Source organism: Salvelinus sp. IW2-2015, linkage group LG20 (assembly GCF_002910315.2).
Source record: "Salvelinus sp. IW2-2015 linkage group LG20, ASM291031v2, whole genome shotgun sequence".
Taxonomy (NCBI): Eukaryota; Metazoa; Chordata; class Actinopteri; order Salmoniformes; family Salmonidae; genus Salvelinus; species Salvelinus sp. IW2-2015.
The window spans coordinates 37,141,681-37,168,633 of NC_036860.1; the positions used below are offsets into that span (position 1 = coordinate 37,141,681).

At 42.3% G+C, this 26,953-nt stretch overlaps 1 protein-coding gene across 1 annotated transcript in view; it reads right to left on the reverse strand.

The window, feature by feature from the left end:
- Positions 1-26,953, reverse strand: part of kcnj6 (potassium inwardly rectifying channel subfamily J member 6) — a 111,460-nt gene that overhangs the window by 6,037 nt on the left and 78,470 nt on the right. The window contains exon 2 of the mRNA XM_024012272.1: positions 17,479-18,405. Within this exon, the coding sequence (XP_023868040.1) occupies positions 17,479-18,405 (927 nt within the window). The remainder of the gene's footprint in view (positions 1-17,478; positions 18,406-26,953) is intronic.

The window sequence follows — 26,953 nt, forward strand, 5'->3', positions numbered from 1 at the left end:
TAATATCCTATATCCTAACATCCATATGTATGTAAACCTCTGACTTCAACTGTATAAACTGGTTGGGAATGCCCAAATAGAGGACAGCAATACGTCTTCTATTCAGACCCAGCAATTACTCAGCTTCAGAAAGCCCCCTCCTGATCCTGAAACTGTACCAATCACTGTGTTTTTAGTTCAGGCAGGGGAGTGGGCTACAGAGGATGTGAAGCCTTGAGATGGGAGCCTAAAACTGAGACATTAAAAGAGGGCTCACAGTGCAGGCCATTGGTTTTCATCCAGGCATAATGGGACCCATGTCGTCCAAAATGTTGACTCAAGTTCGCCAAAAAGCACCTGGATGATCATCAAGACTCTTGGAAAAATGTTCTATGGACAGAATATTCAAAAGTATAACTCATCGCATAAACAACTAGTTGGCCTGCTTCCGTATGGAGAGTGTTATTCCCAGAAACACGATGTAGTGTGTGTGTGTGGGGGGGGGGGAGACAAACCTGGAACATGAATTTCTGGCGGACACATAACCACACAGTTTGCTCATCCTGCTGTGGATATATGTGTTTGTGTTGCGTACTGTACACTAACAGCCCTCATATGACGGAACAGGTCAGCCGTGAAAATGGCCACAAGCTGTTCCTGATTTGCATCATGCCTTCCACAACCTTGCGATCCCTCCCCTTTCACCCAGAACATTCTCCTTTACGTCACTGCTGCTTCGGCCTATACAGGCCCTTGGGCTGAATGACAGGGCACTGCTCCGACTGTCCGTCTACAATTACTTCAGCCGAGCATGCTATACAGGCCACTGCCACAATAACACACAGTGCATGGTACACTAGAACAATTATTAAACTTTGAGTCTGGCCTCACAAAGTTGACATCGCTACCTCTTTTTCCAAAGTATAGTACCTTTAAATTATGGGGGGAGGGAGTGAAATGATGGTTTCAAATGTCACCTGTGGTACCACCTGTCCATGTTGGTAAATCTGGTCTTGTATGTAGTCTACACAATATCAACTACTCACCTTCAACTTTCCCAAAACAATGACTTCCATTGAATCTCCCATTTCTCTCAAACATTTTAGAAAAAGCTGTTGTGTAGCAACTCACTGCCTTCCTGAAGACATAAATTACGTATACGAAACGCTCCAGTCTGGTTTTAGACTCTGTCATAGTACTGAGACTGCACTTGTGAATGTGGTGAATTACCGTATAATGGTGTCAGACCAAGGCTGTGTATCTGTCCTCGTGCTCCTAGACCTTAGTGCCGCTTTTGACACCATCGATCACCACATTCTTTTGGAGAGATTGGAAACCCTAATTGGCCTACACGGACAAGTTCTTGCCTGGTTTAGATCTTATCTTTCGGAAAGATATCAGTTCGTCTCTGTGGATGGTTTGTCCTCAAGGGTCCGTTTTAGGATCGCTATTGTTTTCACTATATATTTTACCTCTTGGTGATGTCATTAGGGAACTCAATGTCAACTTTCACTGCTATGCAGACGATACACAGCTGTACATTTTGGTTAAACATGGTAAAGCCCCAAAATTCGCTACACTGGGAGCTTGTGTTTCAGACATAAGGAAGTGGATGGGGCATTTAAAAAAAAAACTTTTAACCTCAGACAAAACAGAGATGCTAGTTCTAGGTTTCAAGAAACAAAGCGATCTGCTGTTTGATCTGACAATTCATCTTGATGGTTGTAATGTCTTCTTGAATAAAATTGTGAAGGACCTTTACGTTCCTCTGGACCCTGATCTCTCTTGACGAACATATCAAAAATATTTCAAGGGCAGCTTTTTTTCGTAACTGTCACACTGATCTGTTTCACCTGTCTTTGTGATAGTCTCCACCCCCTCCAGGTGTCTCCCACCTTCCCCATTATTCCCGGTGTATTTATACCTGTGTTCTCTGTTTGTCTGTTGCCAGTTCGTTTTGTTTTTCTTCAAACCCACCAGCGTATTCTCCTGTTTTCTCTAGTTCCTGCTATCTAGGTTTTGACCATTTTGCCTGCCCTGACCATGAGCCTGCCTGCCGTTCTGTACATTTCAGACTCTGCTCTGGATTACTGACCTCTGCCTGCCCTTGACCTGTTGTTTGCCTGTCCCCCCCTGTTTTTGTAATAAACTTTTGTTACTTCGAAACTGTCTGCTTCTGGGTCTTCTCCTGAGCCTTGACAGTAATATTGCAAAAATCATAACATTTTGTCCAAAAATGATGCAGAAAAGCTAATACTTCTAGATTAGACTACTGCAGTACTCTACACTCTGGCTACCCGGATAAAGCACTAAATAAACTTCAGTTAGTGCTAAGTACGGCTGCTAGAATCTTGACTAGAACCCCAAAATGTTATCATATTACTCCAGTACACTGGCTTCATGTTAAGGCTAGGGCTGATTTCAAGGTTTTACTGCTAACCGACAAAGCATTACATGGACTTGCTCCTACCTATCTCTCTAATTTTGTCCTGCCTTACACACCTACACGTACTGTAACGGTTTTGACTTGAGGTAATTTATAGGGGTGCCAGGTAGGTTGTGCCTACCAGAGAAAGCATTGGTTTCTCCTTTTAGTTTGGGAGGGAATGAGTCCCATCTGGTCCGTCAAGTCACACCAATACAAAGGACTTATATAAAAGTCAAGATGGAAATATACTTTTCATAAACCCCTTAAAACATTGGAAAGAACTTCAAACAAGTGTATTCTTTTGCGTGGTTGTATTAACAACATAAATGATCACACACACCCACACACAACAATATAACAAATCAATGCACTTATGTTCATTTAGAAATGTCCTGTACCTCGGGCATAAAAAGAGTCCAGCCCRGTAAATAAGTTCAGTGACTCAAGTGACCTTAGTCACGCAACGTTTGTCCATAGCGTAAACCCAGTATATTCATACACTCAAAATTACACTTATTTTGCAACACAACTAGAAAGCGTATCAAAGACTAATCAAAGAATAATACATCTTAACAACTACATAAATCACAGTATACATCACCCCAAACAAATGAAATACYGTGTACAAAAAGTTGTAGTCAGTCGGTCAGTCAGAYAATCCGCCAACAGATCTCCAGCGGAGAAAAGGCCACGAAAACCAACGGAGAGTTGTAGTCCACAGACGCACAGAGTGGATCCAATCCTGGGTAAACTCGTTTTAAGGCTACAAAACACACTGYAAGGCAACAAACAAACKTMATAGCGAAGYTTCATGAACTGAAGGTAGTACACATCCTCATTCATGTCTCRATCACAACTTCACCTTTGCGCAGCTGATGCTGGCTATTTAATTGGGAATTAAAGGGGAAGCGCCCTATTAGAAGGAGAAGCACTGAGACGGTTCAGAAATATTCAGGGCCGTCACAGTACCCTACGTTCACAAGATGCAAGCCTCCTTATTGTCCCTAGAATTCCTAAGCAAACAGCTGGAGGCAGAGTTTTCTCCTCTGGAGCTACATTTTTATGAAATGGTCTGCCTAATCATGTGAGAAACGCAGACTCGGTCTCAACTGAAGACTAATTTCTTCAGTAGATCCTATGATTGAGTACAATCTGGCCCAGGGGTGTGAAGGTGAATGGCAAGGCACTGGAGTGATGAACTGCCCTTGCTGTCTCTGCCTGGCGGCTCCCCTCTCTCCACTGGGATTTTCTGCCTATGACCCTATTACGGGGGCTGAGTCACTGGCTTACAAATCAAATCAAATCAAACTAGTACTAGTTCTCTTCCATGTTGTCTCTAGGAGGGGTCACATCGTGCCAGTCTTTTTTTCGCTATACTCAACTTGAGTGGGTTGAGTCACTGATGTAACCTTCTTGTCCGATTTTGTGTCCCTCTCGCGCTCGTGCGGTGGAGGAGATCTTTGTGGGCTATAGTCAGCCTTGTCTCAGGGTAGTAAGTTGGTGGTCTGTTGATATCCCTCTAGTGTTGTCCGGGGGTATCGTCTGACAGTGCCACAGTGTCCCGACCCCCCCCTGTCTCAGCCTATAGAATTTATGCTGCAAGTGTCTATGTGCCAGGAGGCTAGGGTCAGTCTGTCCTATCTGGTAAAATTCCCCTGTCTTATCTGGTGTCCTGTGTGAACTTAAGTGTATTCTCTCTCTCTGTCTCTCTCTCTCTCTGTCTCTGTCTGTCTCTGTCTCTATCTCTCTCTCTCTCTGTCTCTCTCTGTGTGTGTGTGTGCCTGATCCTAAGGACCATGCGTCAGGACTACCTGGCCTGATGACTCCTGGATGTCCCTGTTCCCAGTCCACCGGTTCGTGCTGCTGATCCAGTTTTTCCTGTGGCTATGAAACCCTGACCTGTTCACCAGACGTGCTACCTTGTCGTGCTGCTGCTCCAGTTTCAACTCTGGCCTCTGCTACATTGTCCCGGACCTGCTGTTTTTGACTCTCTCTCTCTCTCTCTCTCTCTTTCTCTTTCTCTTTCTCTTTCTCTTTCTCTTTCTCTACCGCAACTGCTGTCTCTCTTTCTCTACCGCAACTGCTGTCTCGACCTCTGAATGCTCAGCTATGAAAACCCAACTGACATTTACTCCTGAGGTGCTGACCTGTTGCACCCTCTACAACCACAGTGATTATTATTTTACCCTGCTGGTCATCTATGAACGTTTGAACATCTTGAAGAATGATCTGGTTTTAATGGCCATTTACTCTTATAATCTTCACCCGGCACAGTCAAAATAGGAATGTCCACCCCTCAGAGCCTGGATCCTCTCTAAGTTTCTTCTTAGCTTCCTGCTTTTCTAGGGATTTTCTCCTAGCCATCGTGCTTCTACAGTACATCTGCATTTGTGCTGTTTGGGGTTTTAAGCTGGGTTTCTGTATGAGCACTTTGTGACATCTGCTGATGTAAAAAGAGCTTTATAAATAAATGTGATTAATTGATTGCCTGACCCCTGTAGTTACCTCAACATGTAGAGCTTAGAAAAACTGATGCCCTGTGCGCTCATGCCTGGTGCGTGTCCCCATCTGTCGGGGCATTGGGGGACACATAGTAAACTGGTTGCACAAATATGGAGAGCACACTATTGAAAGTCAAGAATTACCAGGAGCAGGACATCAGAGTGAGGAAGATTTAAGAAGTTTGAGCAGCACTCCAATGACTATGAACAAAATGAGGTGTATCTGTGGAGAGGGAATCCACATCGAGGACATGCAGTGATGTCAGAGACTACCCAAAACAGGTTACCCTACCTCCACACTTAAGTGCATCTTCTCTTGATGCAGATTCGGATTACAGCTATGATTCCCATGGGAGTGGATATTTTTTAGGACACAAGCGAGGGGGAAGAGAATACCTTCAATGGCCCGACAGGGGTCAGCAGCACCTCGGACGTGGAAGAAGTGTCAGAGGGGCAAGAAGAACAGAGGAGCAAGGCTGCTATTGGACACGCAGTCAGAATGCCTGTGATTAACCTTTCTTCACGTCCCATCATCACTTCATGTGAGTTGGCCTTGAGTAAGGGTTTATCTTTCATCCCCACTGAATCATGACTTTGACACCACAAAGTTTCAGAAATGATTTCCAAATGTGGATGTGTCAAGTACGCGTGAGACGAGTGTTCAGACTATGGGTGACACAATAGAGAATGACATTTCCCCCAGAACGAATACCCCTTTTTGAGCCAAATCCACCTTTTTTCCCACCCAGATACAGAAATCCCTCCCTAGAAACATGCAGATTGGTGGAAAAAGATGTCTCAGATTTTGAATATTAATATGAGAATAAAGAGTCTGCAATAATCTCCCTAAACAGAGACAAGCTTTGGATGTTTAAAAAAATTATTCCACTTTGATGGTACGTAATTGCTGACAAGGGCAGAGCTGTGGTGTTGTTAAACCGTGATGACTATGTGAATGAGATCCGGGGACAATTGAACAACACCACTTTCTATCAGAAATTGTCACGTGACCCCACACCACTGTTCAAAAATGAGATTCACTGCAAGCTGAAGTCTCTTGTGGAAAGTGGAGACATTATGCAAAAAGAATATGAGTTCATGAAAGTAGACTATCCAATCAGGAGCTTTATTCATGCCTTACCAAAATCCACAAACTACTGGATAAGCCACCAGGGAGACCTATTGTGACCTCCATTGGCTCATTGACTGAAAATATTTCTGCTTTTGTAGATTTCTTTCTAAAACATAGTGTGGTGTCACTCTCACCCTATTACGGGCAAGGCCATTAAGATTAAGGGCATCATGTTCCACAAAAGATGTGATGTACCTGATCAGGTGTATTTGTGGTCTATGCTATGTAGGAAAAACAAAACGAGCTCTGAAAATAAGGATAGCAGAACACAGTAGTAATGTCAGGACTCTTGACCAGAGAAACCCTGTGGCTGCGCATTTCATGGGGGATCGTCACAACACTATCTCTTTGAGATACATTGGCATCGAACATGTTAAGACTCCTAGGAGGGGTAGAGATACCGATAATTTATTATTGAGAAGAGAATTGTATTGGATTCACCATTTGTGTACCATGTCTCCTAGTGGTCTGAACCAAGAGTTTGATATCAGACCATTTCTTACATGAATATGTCACTTTGATTTGTCTTGCCTTCCAGGTAACCCACTTGGTCATTTTGTAAATATACATTATTTTCTGGAACTACAACATGTACCCATCTCATTGTTATTAAATTATTAGAGGTACACAAATTGTTTTTTCACCCACCATGCGTCATGTCCGCAATGGTCATGTGAGGTGAAATGTGTATATTTTGGGATGTGAACACTCAATTTGTTTGACCTGATGAAGATCCGTTTCGGCTCGAAACGTTGTCAATAAATCAGTGAATTGGGAGCTTTAACAGTGTGCAGGCCTTCTTGTTCTTTAATAGTATTCTTTATTAGCCCAGCACCTATGTTTTTAAGGATGTGCGTATGACCACACCCTTTTCTATGCATGTTGAGTCTGCCAGAAAGTAGTTACGGCAGTCAGTCAACCCGCAAAAACCCTTCCGTCCCCCTCCATTTACAAATGCAGCCTGCCCCTTCGCAAACAGTCATTATCGAATTAGACAAAATGGCAAAATACTGTGTGCCCCCTTCTGCCCAAAGCCCTTCACACCTGGGGGTTTGGGTCAGGGTGAAAAGTGCATCACCTTTTTCTAAATGTTGAGCTAATTACAAGGGTCAGACAAAAGGCAGTAATTGCTTTGGGAAAGTAGTATTGGAGGGGAGTAGCTGTAGTTATTGTTTAGTCTACATGCAAGATTAGTTTACCAACATGTACAGGTGGTACCACAGATGACCTTTTAAGCCATCAAACCACAGAATGCCAAGATGAGGACAAAGGGGCCAGCCCCCTCCCCCAATTCAAATACATTATTTTACCTTTTGTTATTCTTTGACACCAGTCATGACAACATTTCAAGAGAGAGATGACGACCAATGTTCTCTACCTTAACACACAGCCCGGAAAGCAGTACAGGCAGGCACGCACAAGGCACACACAGCCTGTATCTCCACTTGCATTGTCATTAGAGAGTTTATATATTCTGTGACAGAATTTGAGACAACCATGTACCACATGGCAACACCATATCAAAGTATTGGCCATATCAAAAACAATTAAAGTAGAACTTGTGCAGTACAATAAATCTTTGTCTGTAAGAACAAAGTCCTCGCCTAAAATAAAGCAACCACCCATGTGCTGAGTTGGTGGAACATAATATCTAATAGCTATTGGCTGGTGTGGCCTGCTGTTTAGATAATACTGCTTAAAGGGAAACCCCACTCAAAAGCTGTCACGCCCTGATCTGTTTCACCTGCTCCTGTGATTTCTTTTTCTCTTCGTTTATTTACATTTTTACAGGGACAGCGCACAATAATCAACGTTTCAGTAAAAGTGCTGGTTTTAGCCAGCCGGCTAATTTTCAACCGCAGTCCCTGGGCAAGTTATTAAAAACATTGTTGATTGTCTCCACCCCCTCCAGGTGTCGCTTATTTTCCCCAGTGTATTTATCCCTGTGTTTCCTGTCTCTCTGTGCCAGTTTGTCTTGTATGTTAGTCAAGTCAACCAGCGCGTTTTTCCTATTTTGCCTTTTGCTTTTCTCTTTTTGATACTCTTCCTGGTTTTGACCTCTGCCCGACTCCGGACTATTTTCCCGCCTGCCTGCCCTTCGGTACCTTTTGGACTCTGAACTGATTTTGACCGTTTTACCTGTCCACGACCATTCTCTTGCTTTACCCTATTGGATTAATAAATATTGTAAGACTCCAACCATCTGCCTCCTGTGTCTGCATCTGGGTCTCGCCTTGTATCATTAGTATTTTTTATTAGTACCGGCAGTCAAGTTTTTAAAATATTGTCAAGTATGCCTGCAGTCAAGATTTTAAGATATTGGACTTAAAAAGCTAAGTGTCTCCGGCCACGTCATCATGATTATGCAAAATGCAGAGAGATCATTCAAGTTTCATCCTCTCTCTCTCTCTGTCCGTCTTACATGGGCACACTTCAGTTGCCATGGCAACCTCACAAACCACTGCAAATGATTGTATGGTTGCTTAGAGAGAGCAATAGAAGCAGGAGGAGCGAGGACTGACTTCTCCTTATGTTCCAACAACAAGATGGGGAATTAGCCATGTCTGCAGCTCTGTGTTCATGTCTAACTGGAATATTCACTGTACTGTAGACTAGGATACAGAGAGCACTGCTCTAAAGTATTACCTGTATAATCATTTGGTGTGTGCTTATATTTGTCCTATTTCAAACAAGTGTGTATTATACACATTTCAGAATTGGAAATGTTATTTTTGCATATTCAAACTCTCCCTGGGCCACCCTCAGCAATTAGTGTTAAGTGCTTTGCTGAAGGGCACATGAACAGATTTTTTACTTTGGGGGATTGAACAGATTTTTAACTCGGGGATTCAAACTAGCAACCTTTCAGTTACTAGCCCAATGCTCTAACCGCTAGGCTACATGCTGCCAGTAATGTGCAGTCAAGGTAGACAGGGTAAGTGAAAATAAATGAAAAAGGAACTGTAATGAAAAATAAATATACATTTTATCAACAATTTTGCCTTGTTTTTTCTGCATGATAAAATTGATTTCGGAACTAGTACAAATTAGCGGTGATCTGGTACAAAATGCACATGGAGGCCAGGGGAAAGGCAGCCTCGCCATGTGCCTTTCTTCCGCCCTTCAAACTCCAAACTTGCGCATGCATGTTTCTACCTTATACTGCCTGCTAGTGGACACATAAAAAAGCAGCCAGAGAGCTTCACTGCCTTTCATGTGAACATTTAGCAACCCATTTAGAGACTGGGTTGGTCTATGATGGAATTTTCAATGAATCTGACGCGCTCTTCCGTGTTCTGCAGAACAAAGTGATGGATATGGGTTTCTGCCTTACCCGTATCAGCAACACAATGAAATCACTAGAATGGCAGCGACAAGATTTTGAGAGTTTCTATGAGCGATTTGAGCAGAAATGCAATGAACTGGGCCTGGCAGAAAGCAAAACTCGTAGTAAACAGCCGATCAGAGTAAATAGAGGGCGACTCTACTACAACATACTGGACAATATCAATGTTCAGCTGAGAGCCAAGTTTGAGGACTTTGGTGAACTTAATTTCCTTGGCTTAGTGGACTGAAATTTTTTAAAACAATGTCACAAAAGTTCGACACAGCAAACGAGAGCCTGTAAAAATATGCCAAGTACTTAGATTTTGTTTGAGTTAAGGCTGATCTTGTCAGATTGTACAGTACATTTTTTTTTGACAAATTGCACAGCTCCTCAGCTTTTTGTTCCAGTATGACCTGACACAGACTGTCCCCAAGGCAACAAAGTTACTGCAGCTGGTCCTCACTATACCAGCCACAACAGCATCCGTTGAGAGGTCATTTTCTGAGACACTTTTAAAACTGAGGACCAACAGGGAGCATTTTTACAGTTCCGCCACTGATGTCTTTACCCAGAAAGATAGACGGTTGGACTTCGTTTACAAGTAAGTGCAAGTGTTTATTTACAGTAGCGCTGTCTACTATTATTACATGTCTAATGCATAAGTGTATTGTACACTCACTGGCCAGTTTATTAGGTATAACACCCGTTCGAGAAAATTGATCACTCCTACAGAAAGTGACTCAAGTGGCGGTGGCTTGCTATATAAAGCAGGCAGACAGGCATCAAGGCATTCAGTTACTGTTCAAATGAATGTTAGAATGGTAAAACGAGTAACATAAGCGACTTTGAGCGTGGTATGATCGTCGGTGGCAGGCCTGCCAGTATCTCAGAAAAGGCCGCCCTCCTGGGCTTTTTACACTTGACAGTGTCTAGGGTTTACCGAGAATGGAGCAAGAAACAAAAAAGATCCGGTCAGTGGCAGTCCTGTACTCCTATCAACTAAAAACAAGAAGAAGCGGCTCCAGTGGGCATGCGATAACCAACACTGGACAATTGAGGAGTGAAAAAACATCACCTGGAACATGACAGCGAGTTCAGTTTGTTTGAGTCGCCCGCACAGCCCCAAGACCTCAACCCAAAAGAGCATATTTGGAATGAGATGGAACGGGCTGTTTGCAACATGAATGTACCACCATCCAATCTTCAGCAACTGCGTGATGCCATCACGTCAGCATGAACCCACAGCCCTGAAGAACATCTTAGACAACTTGTAGAATGCCCTGAGGAATTCAGGCTGTTCTGGAAGCAAAGGGGGGTCAGACTTGGTACTAAATGGGTGTACCATTTAAACTGGCCGGTGAGTGTATATCTCAATCAATAGAAAGTGCCTACCGGCCTGTTGTGTTGGTACCTGAGGTATAGTAAACCTGAGATATTAACCACTGGTATTGATGTGAGTGTTAAGAAAAGGGCAAAATGCAGCAAACCAGAAGCCTGCTTCTATATTGTTACTCTACACTCTTTATTTCCACATCATCAGTCCATCCACTTACCGAAGACTAATGTGAATGTCTGACTGAAACAGTTGACTGTTTGACCGAATGACCGCTGAGACATTGAAGCCACACAATCCCATTCTAACTTTCTGTAACGTATTTACTATGGGTACAACAAAATCTAACCAGAACCATCAACCAACCTATCAGAATAACCTGTCTGCTATTCCCATAACTCAGTGCTTGTGGCCATACATGTGCTTCCCATGTTTTCTGAGAAGGAGAGTAATGACAGAATAATGTTCACGGCTACATCAACATGACGTAAAAGCTATCAGGCCTCAGCTCCTCTGAGGAGCAATAGCCAATTGATTTTGTAGCTTCCATTGTATTGTTCACTGCTATAATCCATCATTATGTTATGAATGAACATATATTATGCAGCCAATGTTGCTTGCTGTGGTAATCTCTCAGAGAAACATAGACTGTAACAGATGTATGTTCATTGAACTGACTCGAAAATAGTTTAACCACCACTTCATCATGTATACAGCGTGACCACTGGCTTCTGTCAGATTAAGCACTTGATGTCTGCCAAGCGTACCATCTGACTACACTGGCTGTGCTGCAGCTACGAATCTTGTCACTGAAAGCCACAAACCTTAAAATATTTATATCTGACTGGTTTATTCTGATACCAAATCTGACTTCATTTGAACTATACATCTTTCTCTTTACTTTATTGGTATGCTAGATATACGGTATGCTAGGTACAGTATCAAAAATAAGAGTGAAAAATCAGCTGGGATGTCTTATGGCCTGCCGACTGCCACTCCAAAGTCAGACAGCCAGTATAGCCATCCTCTCTTGGACATTTTAAACAGTTCAGAAACAATGAACTGCAGTATATTGAGAGCTAGATGATACACCAGACCCAATCAGTCAACTCCTTAACACCGTGGGTCCTCAAATAAGAGGGTAAACTTATTTATTAACAGCTGATAAAGACCATTGGAAGATTAGAATGATCAAGCAATTCCTGCTGCTTCCATTTCTAAATGATCCCTCTCATCATTTTCTGAGAAAACTTTTGTTGTAAACGCCAGCAGACTTGAAAGAAGGAAAATGTTTATTGTGAAAAGGTTTTATTTTTTAAGAAAGAAGATAATGCACATTTTACAACCCTCATAATTACATTGGTATTTTATTGACGTTTTATCATCAAAGTGCTAATATGATTTAAACCAACCGTGGCTATATCATATAAAAAATTACAATTGTAAAAGAACAAAGCAAAAGGCACAGAGGTTTCCCCTTTCAAAATGCAGGTTGACATTTATTGGCATGATTCTAATACAAGAGGCAAAAGCTGAGCGATTTCTTCTAGACACTAGATGGGACAGCTGCAAAGTCAACATTGGCTACAGTGCCCTGCAAAAGTATTCATCCCCCTTGGCGTTTATCCTATTTTGTTGCATTACAACCTGTAATTTAATTGTATTTTTACTTAGATTTCATGTAATGGACATACACAGAATAGCCAAAATTGGTTAAGTGAAATAAAAAAAATACTTGTTTCAAAATATTCTACAAAATTAAAAAAGGAAAAGTGGTGCGTGCATATGTATTCACCCGCTTTGCTCTGAAGTCCCTAAATAAGATCTAGTTCAACAAATTACCTTCAGAAGTCACATAATTTGTTAAATAAAGTCCACTTGTGCGCAATCTAAGTGTCACATGATCTGTCACATGATCTCAGTATATATACACCTATTCTGAAAGGCCCCAGAGTCTGCAACACCACTAAGCAAGGGGCACCACCAAGCAAGCGGCACCATGAAGACCAAGGAGCTCTCCAAACAGGTCAGGGACAAAGTTGTGGAGAAGTACAGATCAGGATTGGTTTATAAAAAAATATCCAAAACTTTGAACATCCCACGGAGCACCATAAAATCATTATACATTATTTTTTTAAGAATATGGCAACACAACAAACCTGCCAAGAGAGGGCCACCCACCAAAACTCAAGGACAAGGAAAGGAGGGCATTAATCAGAGAGTCAACAAAGAGACCAAAGATAACCTTGAAGGAGCTGCAAAGCTCCACAGCGGAGATTGGAGTATCTGTCCATAGGACCACTTTAAGCCGTACACTCCACAGAGCTGGGCTTTACAGAAGAGTGGCCAGTGAAAAGCCATTGCTTAAAGAAAAACATAAGCAAACACGTTTGGTGTTCGCCAAAAGGCATGTGGGAGACTCCCCAAACATATGGAAGAAGGTAATCTGGTCAGATGAGACTAAAATGTTGCTTTTTGGCCATCAAGGAAAACGCTATGTCAGGTGCAAACACAACACCTCTCATCACACCGAGAACACATTGGCAGGGACTGGGAAACTGGTCAGAATTGAAGGAATGATGGTGCTAAATACAGGGAAATTCTTGAGGGAATCCTGTTTCAGTCTTCCAGAGATTTGAGACTGGAATGGAGGTTCACCTTCCAGCAGGACAATGACCCTAAGCATACTGCTTAAGCATACTGCTAAAGCAACACTCGAGTGGTTTAAGGGGAAACATTTAAATGTCTTGGAATGGCCTAGTCAAAGCCCAGACCTCAATCCAATTGAGAATCTGTGGTATGACTTAAAGATTGCTGTACACCAGCAGAACCCATCCAACTTGAAGGAGCTGGAGCAGATTTGCCTTGAATAATGGTCTAAATGTGCCAAGCTTATAGAGACATACCCCAAGAGACTTGCAGCTGTAATTGCTGCAAGAGGTGGCTATACAAAGTATTGACTTTGGGGGGGGGTGAATAGTTATGCACGTTCAAGTTCTGTTTTTTGTCTTATTTCTTGTTTGTTTTACAATAAATAATATTTTGCATCTTCAAAGTGGTAGGCATGTTGTGTAAATCAAATTATACAATCTGCTCACATCTGCCACAAAGAAGGAAATTGGAAGACGGAGGAAAGGAATTGATTTGTTTGGCCTGCGCTCCAGAAACAAGCCAGAGAGCTACAGGATGAGTCAAGAAACTGGGGACAGATAACGCTCAGAGCAGTTTCATAGCAGGATCATTTCTAGTTGACTCTTTGACCCAACCTTTAAATGGGTCTGTTTTGAGTGGATGCATTCAAGCTCCCATTATCAAATGCCCTTTTTCTTAGGATGTTCCTTCTGTTCCACAATAAAACAACAGTATCAGCCCAGGAACTGCAGTGCAATGATTTCCCGCATTACAGCAAGCCCAGACAAACTCTCACTGCACCCTGTGCAATTTAAAATAGAAAGTTGCAGTCAGACCTTCCCTGGAACACAATACAAAAATCGAATGTGATTTACAGACAAACAAGCACACTTCCTGCTTTGCATAATAATGTGCAACAAACAGACCTTACTCTTAGCTCAATTGTCTTACTCTTCAGCTCAAATCACACAAGCGCAGTCACACGCCATACAATACGACACCCTACACCCTGCAACGCTTAGGTACCATTAGAACCGCTTTTCAGGGATGCCATCTACAGAAATATTGTTGCAGAAAAAATCTTCAATGCAAATGTCCTTAGTGTGTTAGCATTTTGTTGGCAAAAATGTTAAACAAGGCCCTGTGTTTTGAATTTGTGTGCACAGCCTCTGACAAGCTGCCAAATTCAATCGTGTCTATCCCTCTTCAGGGCTTCCCTGTTACAGTAGCAGTGGAAGGCCCTCTGTGCCTGATAGAGAGTGACTCACTCACATTAATGTTACCTCACTAACTCAACATGAGAATTCACAGGCCGAAGCACACGTGGAGACCTGCTTCTCACCCCATCAAGTTACTTAGCTGCTTTTCTGCTGCCTCTGAAAAGATAAAGTCACTCAGCCTTAGCAAATCCCCGCTGCAGCTCCTTTGAAACAGTGTTTAAATTTATGAAATGCGTGTTTGTGTTTACTCTGTTTATTCTGACAACCATGTCTTGCTTCCAAGGTTTTGTTTTGTGAGAGTCAAGGAGACTCAAGGTAAACATAACCTTCATAGAAAAATTATTAGAATTCCCACCAACAACAGGATAAAATTGTCTTCTAGCAAGATGCACAATACATCTGGTATCTGGACTGGAAATAATTAGCCTGGAATTCTGGAAAGGCATTGTACTTTATTTCAGTAACACACGGACATGCACTGAGGTCAAGCCAAATCAAATGCTGCAAAGCTAGACCAACCAACAAATAGCAATTTGAGGCAAGAAAAACATATTCACCTCACAATGGATACAATGAATACCTGTCTTGTGTGTATGTTTGTGTTAAATAGTTTGTGTGTGTAATAAGTGTATGTTTTTTCATATAAATGCCAAAGGAAAGAAATCTGTGCTATCTGTAACCTGTAACACCTGGCTGGCTGCACTGTGCCTCTTAGTTTTATTCCACACTGAACACTCTTTACTGCTTGTGGAATCAGGCAAAAGTGTCTGCAGACAGTGCTTACAATGGTCCATGTGGTTACACAACCAGGGATGCACCAGCCTTTTCCTATTGGTAATAACGTCTGATCTTTTTTGCATCTCCCGCACAATAAGCTTATTGTGCAGTTGATAACCTAACAAAAGGCTGTGGGGCAACCCCATGGTGCACATACAGGGCCGCATTAATGCAGGGGTTTACTGGGGCTGAAGACCCTGGGGTCAGGCCCGTGGGGGGCCCAGGAGGCAGCAAAAAAATTAAGAAATAAAACATATAGACAGTATATATTATACAGTATATACAGTATATATTGGATATGTAGTATATATATATATATATATATATATTTTTTTTTTTTATGCAACCACAAACCACAGGAGGATTCAGGAGCCCCCTCTCAATGAGTATATACAGCTTGCTGCTGCCTGCTGCCGTTCTGGTAGATGGGTGGAGAGGAGGTAGGGGGCCCACGTGGGTAACCGGGGTGCACTGCCTTGATTGTGTAACTGATTAATAAATATTAAATAAATAAACTGCATAATAAATGTGACTGGTCAATTGTGTGAGCCAGGGGCTGGGCCCAGGGGGCCCCTAAAAAAAGTATATATTTTTAATAATTTTTTATTATTAATATAATTTTTTTATCCAACTATAGGAGCTCGCTCTCAATGTTCAAAATACACCAGATAGCATAATTTAGCCACAGAGGATCAATAGTTTCTCAAAAATAACTGTGGATAAAATTTTATCACAAGCGGCGCATACAAGTAATTGCCAGAATAAAGGAAACACCAACATAAAGTGTCTTAAAAGGGTGTTGTGCCACAATGAGCTGCCAGAACAGCAAGTGTACCTAAACCATGCCAGGAAAATGCACCTCACACACCATAACATAAACTTTGTATCCCTCATTTACTCAAGTGTTTCCTTTATTTTGCCTACAGTCGGGAAGGCGCGCAATTTGGGCAGCATTTGCGCCAAATATACAGCTTGTTACATTGTGGGCATAGACATAGAAGGGTTTTGGGGCCACCTACCCTGGTGTTAAAGTCCTGGGTACACTAGCAATGGCTGCCAGTCCTGACTTGAATGGGAACTGCCATCTATGGATTATATTTCTATGGTTGGTTGTGGCTGTCTGTTTACCCTTTTCAAATGTCAAAATACCATCGCTGTAAAAACATAGTTTGGAAAGCAAAGGCCTACCGTTGAAAAGAGAAGAGTAATCTGTCTGTAGAACTAATATCATTTATTTTTCTCAACAACTCCCAATTTTTTGCAAACAGCAGCACTGTTTTTCAAAGTAGCTCATCTTGAGATAGGCTATTGCCAAGAGGAGCGCATCGGCCATTACCATGAGTAGTAGCCTATGGTTTCTGCTGTGTGTTGCTTCAATGGCCTGGGCTATTGTTTGTTAGAATTCAAGATCAGATTGATCTCAGTTTGTCTCAGTTTGAGTAGTCACTAATTTTGGTCATTTGTGTGGTATTAAAAAAGATTCAGCTAATGTCTTCTGTCATATAAATGACATAGAATTGCATGAAATGCGTTTTTTTAAAGGCACATTTTTTGGGGGGAGACCCTGCTAACAAATGTTCCACGTGTGGAAATCCTAAAAATGCTTCTGCTCAACTGTAGCCTATGCCACATCGCAAATGTTATTATGGCTTTATTATAAAAGTTGTTCTTCTTCAACAGTGAATTTACTATATAAAAAAGGCCCCAGGCCTATGATTTCATAATCTGGCCCTGTGCACATGGGCTGAATCTAGACTTGTTTGTCTGTTTTCCCTCATGCCTTTCAATGACTCCCTCTCAAACCTCAGTGGAAAACAAGGTAAGAAGAAAAGGAGAGGAGACAAGCACACATGAATTCATTATTATAATAAGAGATGAAACATCCTTGTTCACTTCTGCATAATCCATTAACTACTAATGCAAATCAGTGGTAACATATGACTGGACGATGAGCATGGTCTTTGCTACTGTATAAAATTACTATAATTATTGTCATAGCTAATACAACACCCACACACACAAATTAAATATGTATTATCAAACTGCAGAAAAGTTTCAGTTTAACTAGGTGAAATCTGCTCATAAGGAAACAAAGTGAAGGAAAAATGGATTAATTAAACCTGTAATTTATATGTTTGACGCTGCTTACCTGTAGCCTCCACCATGCCCTCCAGAATGACCACGATCTCCAGGTCCTCTCTGTCAAGGTGGGCTTGGGAGATCTCCCAGAAGGGGCTGTTCTGATTGATCTCATGACAGATGATGAGCGGGGACACCAGGAAGAGCCTGTCGTCCCCTGTGTCATAACCCACATTCATGTCTGTCTGGTTGAGGGGTATGAACTCCCCTTCCTTGGTCTGCTTGGACTTGATCAGCTTGGCTCTGATGGAGGCCTCCACGATGTGCGAGTTCCGAAGGTCCCCCACCCTGAACATCAGGCACAGCCGGCCATCCCTCACGGAGATGACAGCGTTGGTAGAGAACACCAACGTCTCCGCCCGCTTCTTGGGCTGCGAGATCTTAACAAACATGCAGCCCACCATGAAGGCATTAACTATGGACCCCAGCACCGACTGAATCAACAGCAGAAGGATCCCCTCTGGGCATTGGTCTGTTATAACCCTATATCCATACCCTATGGTGGTCTCCGTCTCTATGGAGAAGAGAAAGGCTGAGACAAACCCATTGAGGTTATTGACACAGGGAGTCCACTGGTTGTCCCCTATGTGTTCCAGGTCGCCACGAACATAGGCGATGAGCCACCACGCGAAGCCGAATAAAAGCCACGTCACTGTGTACACCAAGACGAAGATGAAGAGGTTGAACCTCCACTTGAGGTCCACCAGTGTGGTGAAGATATCCGTTAGGTACCGATAGGTCTCCTGGACGTTGCCATGGTGGACATTACACTTGCCGTCCTTACGGACGTACCGCTGAATCTTCCTCTTTGCCCGCACCTGGTCCACCAGCTGCTTGGGAAAGTCCTCACAGGCTTGCTTGGGGAGCTTGGGCTTTCGGATGGTGATTGCCGGACTCTCCACATCCTGCTCCATTGGGGCTTTAGAAGGAGTCAAGCCTACAGGGAGAGAGAGAAGACAACAAAACAAAAAGGGCAGGTAAGATTGCTGTTCAACTAATGAACTGCACAACCCCACTGGGCACAAACTGGTTGAATCAATGTTGTTTCAATGTATTTTGTCAACCTATTGTGACATGGAATCTATGTGAAAAAGAATCCTGTGGTTGAAATTTTTATTTTTTTATTTCACCTTTATTTAACCAGGTAGGCTAGTTGAGAACAAGTTCTCATTTGCAACTGCGACCTGGCCAAGATAAAACATAGCAATTGGACACATACAACAACACAGAGTTACACATGGAATAAACAAAACATACAGTCAATAATACAGTAGAAAAAAGAAAACAAAAAGTCTATATACAGCATGTGCAAATGAGGTAAGATAAGGGAGTTAAGGCAATAAATAGGCCATGGTGACAAAGTAATTACAATATAGCAATTAAACACTCGAATGGTAGGATGTACAGAAGATGAAGGTGCAAGTAGAGATACTGGGGAGCAAAGGAGCAAGATAAATACATAAATACAGTATGGGGATGAGGTAGATAGATGGGCTGTTTACAGATGGGCTATGTACATGTGCAGTGATCTGTGAGCTGCTCTGACAGCTGGTGCTTAAAGCTAGTGAGGGAGATATGAGTCTCCAGCTTCAGTAATTTTTGCAGTTCGTTCCAGTCATTGGCAGCAGAGAACTGGAAGAAACCTTGACCAAAGGAGGAATTGGCTTTGGGGGTGACCAGTGAGATATACCTGCTGGAGCGCGTGCTACGAGTGGGTGCTGCTATGGTGACCAGTGAGCTGAGATAAGGCGGGGCTTTACCTAGCAGAGACTTGTAGATAACCTGGAGCCAGTGGGTTTGGCGACGAGTATGAAGCGAGGGCCAACCAACGAGAGCGTACAGGTCGCAGTGGTGGGTAGTGTATGGGGCTTTGGTGACAAAACRGATGGCACTGTGATAGACTGCATCCAATTTGTTGAGTAGAGTGTTGGAGGCCATTTTATAGATGACATCGCCGAAGTCGAGGATCGGTAGGATGGTCAGTTTTACGAGGGTATGTTTGGCAGCATGAGTGAAGAATGCTTGGTTGCAATATAGGAAGCCGATTCTAGATTTAATTTTGTATTGGAGATGCTTAATGTGAGTCTGGAAGGAGAGTTTACAGTCTAACCAGACACCTAGGTATTTGTAGTTGTCCACGTATTCTAAGGCAGAGCTGTCCAGAGTAGTGATGCTGGACGGGCGGGCAGGTGCGGGCAGTGATCGATTGAAAAGCATGCATTTAGTTTTACTTGCATTTAAGAGCAGTTGGAGGCCACGGAAGGAGAGTTGTATGGCATTGAAGCTCGTCTGGAGGTTAGTTAACACAGTGTCCAAAGAGGGGCCAGAAGTATACAGAATGGTGTCGTCTGCGTAGAGGTGGATCAGAGAATCACCAGCAGCAAGAGCGACATCATTGATTTATACAGAGAAGAGAGTCAGCCCGAGAATTGAACCCTGTGGCACCCCCATAGAGACTGCCAGAGGTCTGGACAACAGGCCCTCCTATTTGACACACTGAACTCTATCAGAGAAGTAGTTGGTAAACCAGGCGAGGCAATCATTTGTGAAACAAAGGCTGTCGAGTCTGCCAATAAGAATGTGGTGATTGACAGAGTCGAAAGCCTTGGCCAAGTCGATGAATACGGCTGCACAGTAATGTCTCTTATCGATGGGGGTTATGATATCATTTAGAACCTTGAGCATGGCTGAGGTGCACCCATGACCAGCTCTGAAACCAGATTGCATAGCGGAGAAGGTACGGTGGGATTCGAAATGGTCGGTAATCTGTTTGTTAACTTGGCTTTCGAAGACCTTAGAGAGACAGGGTAGGATAGATATAGGTCTGTAGCAGTTTGGGTCTAGAGTGTCACCCCCTTTGAAGAGGGGGATGATCGTGGCAGCTTTCCAATCTTTGGGAATCTCAGACGATACAAAAGAGAGGTTGAACAGGCTAGTAATAGGGGTTGCAACAATTTCGGCAGATAATTTTAGAAAGAGAGGGTCCAGATTGTCTAGCCCGGCTGATTTGTAGGGGTCCAGATTTTGCAGCTCTTTCAGAACATCAGCTATCTGGATTTGGGTGAAGGAGAAATGGTGGGGGCTTGGGCGGGTTGCTGTGGAGGGTGCCGGGCAGTTGACTGGGGTAGGGGTAGCCAGGTGGAAAGCATGGCCAGCCGTAGAGAAATTCTCAATTATTGTGGATTTATTAGTGGTAACAGTGTTTCCTAGCCTCAGAGCAGTGGGCAGCTGGGAGGAGGTGCTCTTATTCTCCATGTACTTTACAGTGTCCCAGAACTTTTTTGAGTTTGTACTACAGGATGCAAATTTCTGTTTGAAAAAGCTAGCCTTAGCTTTCCTAACTGCCTGTGTATATTTGTTCCTAACTTCCCTGAAAAGTTGCATATCACGGGGGCTATTCGATGCTAATGCAGAACGCCACAGGATGTTTTTGTGCTGGTCAAGGGCAGACATGTCTGGAGTGAACCAAGGACTATATCTATTCCTGGTTCTAAATTCTTTGAATGGAGCATGCTTGTTTAAGATGGTGAGGAAGGCACTTAAAAAAAATAACCAGGCATCCTCTACTGACGGGATGAGGTCAACGTCATTCCAGGATACCCCGGCCAGGTCGATTAGAAAGGCCTGCTCACAGAAGTGTTTTAGGGAGCGTTTGACAGTGATGAGGGGTGGTCGTTTGACCGCAGACCCATTACGGATGCAGGCAATGAGGCAGTGATCGCTGAGATCTTGATTGAAAACAGCAGAGGTGTATTTGGAGAGCAAGTTAGTTAGGATGATATCTATGAGGGTGCCCGTGTTTACGGATTTAGAGTTGTACCTGGTAGGTTCATTGATAATTTGTGTGAGATTGAGGGCATCAAGCTTAGATTGTAGGATGGCCGGGGTGTTAAGCATGTCCCAGTTTAGGTCACCTAGTAGCACGAGCTCAGAAGATAGATGGGGGGCAATCAATTCACATATAGTGTCGAGGGCACAGCTGGGGGCAGAGGGTGGTCTATAGCAAGCGGCAACGGTGAGAGACTTGTTTCTGGAAAGATTAATTTTTAGAAGTAGAAGCTCGAATTGTTTGGGTACAGACCTGGATAGTAAGACAGAACTCTGCAGGCTATCTTTGCAGTAGATTGCAACACCGCCCCCTTTGGCAGTTCTATCTTGGCGGAAAATGTTATAGTTAGTGAAGGAGATTTTGGTGGTTTTTCTAAGCCAGGATTCAGACACGGCTAAGACATCCGGGTTGGCAGTGTGTGCTAAAGCAGTGAGTAAAACAAACTTAGGGAGTAGGCTTCTAATGTTAACATGCATGAAACCAAGGCTTTTACGGTTACAGAAGTCAACAAATGAGAGCACCTGGGGAGTGGGAGTGGAGCTAGGCACTGCAGGACCTGGATTAACCTCTACATCACCAGAGGAACAGAGGAGAAGTAGGATAAGGGTATGGCTAAAAGCTATACGAACTGGCCGTCTAGCACGTTCGGAATAGAGAGTAAAAGGAGCAGGTTTCTGGGCACGATAGCATAGATTCAAGGCATAGTGTACAGACAAAGGTAAGGTAGGATGTGAGTACATTGGAGGTAAACCTAGGCATTGAGTAATGATGAGAGAGATATAGTCTCTAGAGACGTTTAAACCATGTGATGTCATCGCATATGTAGGAGGTGGAACAACATGGTTGGTTAAGGCATATTGAGCAGGGCTAGAGGCTCTACAGTGAAGTAAGACAGTAATCACTAACCAGGACAGTAATGGACAAGGCATATTGATATTAGAGAGAAGCATGCGTAGCCAAGTGATCATATGGGTCCAGTGACTGGTTGGGCTGGCTGGGGATACGGCGATTCAGACAGTTAGCAGGCCGGGGCTAACAAGCTAGCAGTTAGTAGGCCGGGGCTAACAAGCTAGCAGTTAGCAGACTATATTATGTCATCATGGTAAACAAATTTCAACATAGATAACCCTTAAAATATGACAAAGTATAAAATATGTTGAAATTGTACCTTTAAAACAACATCAGATGTTATAACCACTGTAAGAAAAAAAACAATAGGCTGGGCAGCACCTCCTACTGGAGAATTGATCTGTCTACCTAAACTCCCATCTAGGGAGTATAGTCCATCCCTGTTTAACTATGATATTTGTCACCGACTATTACCAATGTGCTATCGGGACAATGGTGGTGAGAGAACTCCACTTAAAAAACTAAATAGATTCACTGTTGCTATCAAAATCATACCAAAGGGTATGTTTAATAGAGCAAATGAAATGTGACCATACTTTATCACTCATTGTAACATCTGCGTCCCACTCACACTCCGAAACACTTAGATCCCCGGAACGCAGCCCACTTTCCAGCTCACTCTCCAGATCCCAATCACCGGAATTCTAATCACCTGATCACACACCTGCATGTCATCATCCAACACTGTTTAGTTCAGTTCCTTGCACCACATCTCTGTGAGGTATTGTTTGTTTTGAGACACACTTTTTCTGAGCTCTTTTTTCCCCCATCCTTCTCTCCTCCTGTGTATGACAGTTTTTTCCTGCCTCACTCACGACACCTTTTGCCTATTCCCTGCCTGTACTGTTGCCATTTTTGGACCTACCGTGTATGACCTTCTGCCTGCCCCTGGACCCAGCTACCTGCCTCCTCCTATGGTCCATTTCATGAACTTCTTATGGCTGCAGGGGCAGTATTGAGTAGCTTGGATGAAAGGTGCACAGAGGTGCCCATATTAAACGGCCTGCTCCTTAGTCCCAGTTGCTAATATATGCATATTATTATTCATATTGGATAGAAAACACTCTGAAGTTTCTAAAACTGTTTGAATTATGTCTGTGAGTATAACAGAACCCATATGGCAGGCAAAAACCTGAGAAGTTCCACTTCCTGTTTGAATTGTTTCTGAGGTGTCAGATTTTCAACCATGCTCTCAATTGAAATGACAGCGAGATATAGATGAGTTTTCACTTCCTACGGCTTCCACTAGATGTCAACAGTCAACAGAACTTTGTCTGATGACTCTAATGTGAAGGGGGGCCGAAGGAGATTCACCATGCATTCACCATGCGCCTTCACATGAGTAGGACGTCCGTTCCATCGCTCTTCTGAAGTCAATTTAATTTTCCGGTTGGAACGTTATTCAAGATGTATGTTAACAACATTCTAAAGATTGATTCAGTACATCGTTTGACATGTTTCTACTGACTGTTACGGAACTTTTGGACATTTCGTCACGTTATAGTGGAGGCGCTTTCTGACTTTGGAATTGTTTACCGAAGGCGCGAACCAAAGTAGCTAATTGGACATAAATAACGGACATTATCGAACAAATSAAGCATTTATTGTGGACCTGGGATTCCTAGGACTGCATTCTGATGAAGTTCATCAAAGGTAAGGAAACATTTATCATGTATTTTCTGGTTTCTGTTGACCCCAACATGGCGGCTAATTTGGCTATTGTTCTGAGCTCCGTCTTAGATTATTGCATGATTTGCTTTTTCCGTAAAGTTTTTTTGAAATCTGAAATCGGTTGCATTAAGGAGAGGTATATCTATAATTCCATGTGTATAACTTGTATTATCATCTACATTTATGATGAGTATTTCTGTTGAAACGATGTGGCTATGCACTATCACTGGATGTTTTTGAAACTAGTGAATCTAACGCGCCAATGTAAACTCAGATTCTTTGTTATAAATATGAACTTTATCAAACAAAACATGCATGTATTGTGTAACATGAAGTCCTATGAGTGTCATCTGATGAAGATAATCAAAGGTTAGTGATTAATTTTATCTCTATTTCTGCTTTTTCTGACTGCTATCTTTCGCTGGAAAAATGGCTGTGCTTATTACGGTTTGATGGTGACCTAACATAATCGTTTGTAGTGCTTTCGCTGAAAAGCATATTTTAAATTGGACACTTTGGTGGGATTAACAACAAGATTACCTTTAAAATGATATAAAACACATGTATGTTTGCGGAATTTTAATTATGAGATTTCTGTTTTTTGAATTTGGCGCCCTGCACTTTATCTGGCTGCTGTCATATCGATCCCGGTAGCGGGATGCAGCCATAAGAAGTTAAACACCTGCTGCGCTCTGCGCTTGAAACCAGCTCGCTGTCTCCCTCGTGTTCATTACACTCATACAGTTGAAGTCAGAAGTTTACATACACTGAGGTTGGAGTCATTAAAACCATTATAAACCACTACACACATTTCTTGTTAACAAACTATATTTTTGGCAAGTTGGTTAGGACATCTACTTTGTGCATGACACAAGTCATTTTTCCAACAATTGTTTACAGAGATTATTTCACTTATAATTCACTGTATCACAATTCCAGTGGGTCAGAAGTTTACATACACTAAGTTGACTGTGCCTTTAACACAGCTCAGAAAAATCCAGAAAATTATGTCATGGCTTTAGAAGCTTCTGATAGGCTAATTGACATAATTTGAGTCAATTGGAGGTGTACCTGTGGATGTATTTCAAGGCCTACCTTCAAACTCAGTGCCTCTTTGCTTGACATCATGGGAAAATCAAAAGAAATCAGCCAAGACCTCAGAAAATAAATTTCCAAACGCCTGAAGGTACCACGTTCATCTGTACAAACAATAGTACGCAAGTATAAACACCATGGGACCACGCAGGTGTCATACCGCTCAGGAAGGAGACGCGTTCTGTCTCCTAGAGATGAACGTACTTTGGTGCGAAAAGTGCAAATCAATCCCAGAACAACAGCAAATGACTTTGTGAAGATGCTGGAGGACACAAGTACAGAAGTATCTATATCCACAGTAAAACGAGTCCTATATCAACATAACCTGAAAGGCCGCTCAGCAAGGAAGAAGCCACTGCTCCAAAACCGCCATAAAAAAGCCAAATGCACATGGGGACAAAGATCGTACTTTTTGGAGAAATGTCCTCTGGTCTGATGAAACAAAAATAAAACTGTTTGGCCATAATGACCATCGTTATGTTTGGAGGAAAAAGGGGGATGCTTGCAAGCTGAAGAACACCATCCCAACCATGAAGCACAGGGGTGGCAGCATCATGTTGTGTGGGTGCTTTGCTGCAGGAGGGACTGGTGCACTTCACAAAATAGATAGCATCATGAGGGAGGAAAATGATGTGGATATATTGAAGCAACTATTCAAGACATCAGTCAGGAAGTTAAAGCTTGGTCGCAAATGGGTCTTTCAAATGGACAATGACCACAAGCATACTTCCAAAGTTGTGGCAAAATGGCTTAAGGACAACAGAGTCAAAGTATTAGAGTGGCCATCACAAAGCCCTGACCTCAATCCTGTAAAAATGTTGTGGGCAGAACTGAAAAAGCGTGTGTGAGCAAGGAGGTCTACGAACCTGACTCAGTTACACCAGCTCTGTCAGGAGGAATGGGACAAAATTCACCCAACTTATTGTGGGAAGCTTGTGGAAGGCTACCCAAAACGTTTGACCCAAGTTAAACAATTTAAAGGCAACTCTACCAAATACTAATTGAGTGTATGTAAACTTCTGACCCAGTGGGAATGTAATGAAAGAAATAAAAGCTGAAATAAATTATTCTCTCTACGATTATTCTGACATTTCACATTCTTAAAATAAAGCGGTGATCCTAACTGACCTAAGACAGGGAATTTGCACTAGGATTAAATGTCAGGAATTGTGAAAAACTGAGTTTAAATGTATTTGGCTAAGGTGTATGTAAACCTCCGCCTTCAACTATATTTGATCAATAATGTTATTTAGGGCTATATAGCATTCAAAGATTAAAAAAAAAAAATTCTACTCGGAATTCAACAAAAAATAAACAATATAACAGGGTTTCAAGCTCTGGTGTATTTCAAATGTAATAATATTGAGTGATACTGAATTGTGTTTGATTCCAACGCAACCAAATATCTACATATACAAGGCGATGTATCTTCTGCTTCGATAGTTCCATCTGTGCCACTGATTTAGTCTGGCTTTAATTTCAGTGTGTCAATAAATTAATTGATATGTTGGATTAACGTCTCCATCTCAAACAAAAATCGAATGTAAAGAATAGGACCAAATCTAATAAACCTTTATTTAAAGTGCATTTTTTCTATGCTTGTTTATTTTTTATTGTTTCTGTGCTTTTGCTTGCTTATATACAGTGGGGAGAACAAGTATTTGATACACTGACGATTTTGCAGGTTTTCCTACTTACAAAGCATGTAGAGGTCTGTAATTTTTATCATAGGTACACTTCAACTGTGAGAGAAGGAATCTAAAACAAAAATCCAGAAAATCACATTGTATGATTTTTAAGTAATTAATTGGCATTTTATTGCATGACATAAGTATTTGATACATCAGAAAAGCAGAACTTAATATTTGGTACAGAAACCTTAGTTTGCAATTACAGAGATCATACGTTTCCTGTAGTTCTACCTTTTCCACACACGCAGCAGGATTTTGGCCCACCTCCATTACAGACCTTCTCCAGATCC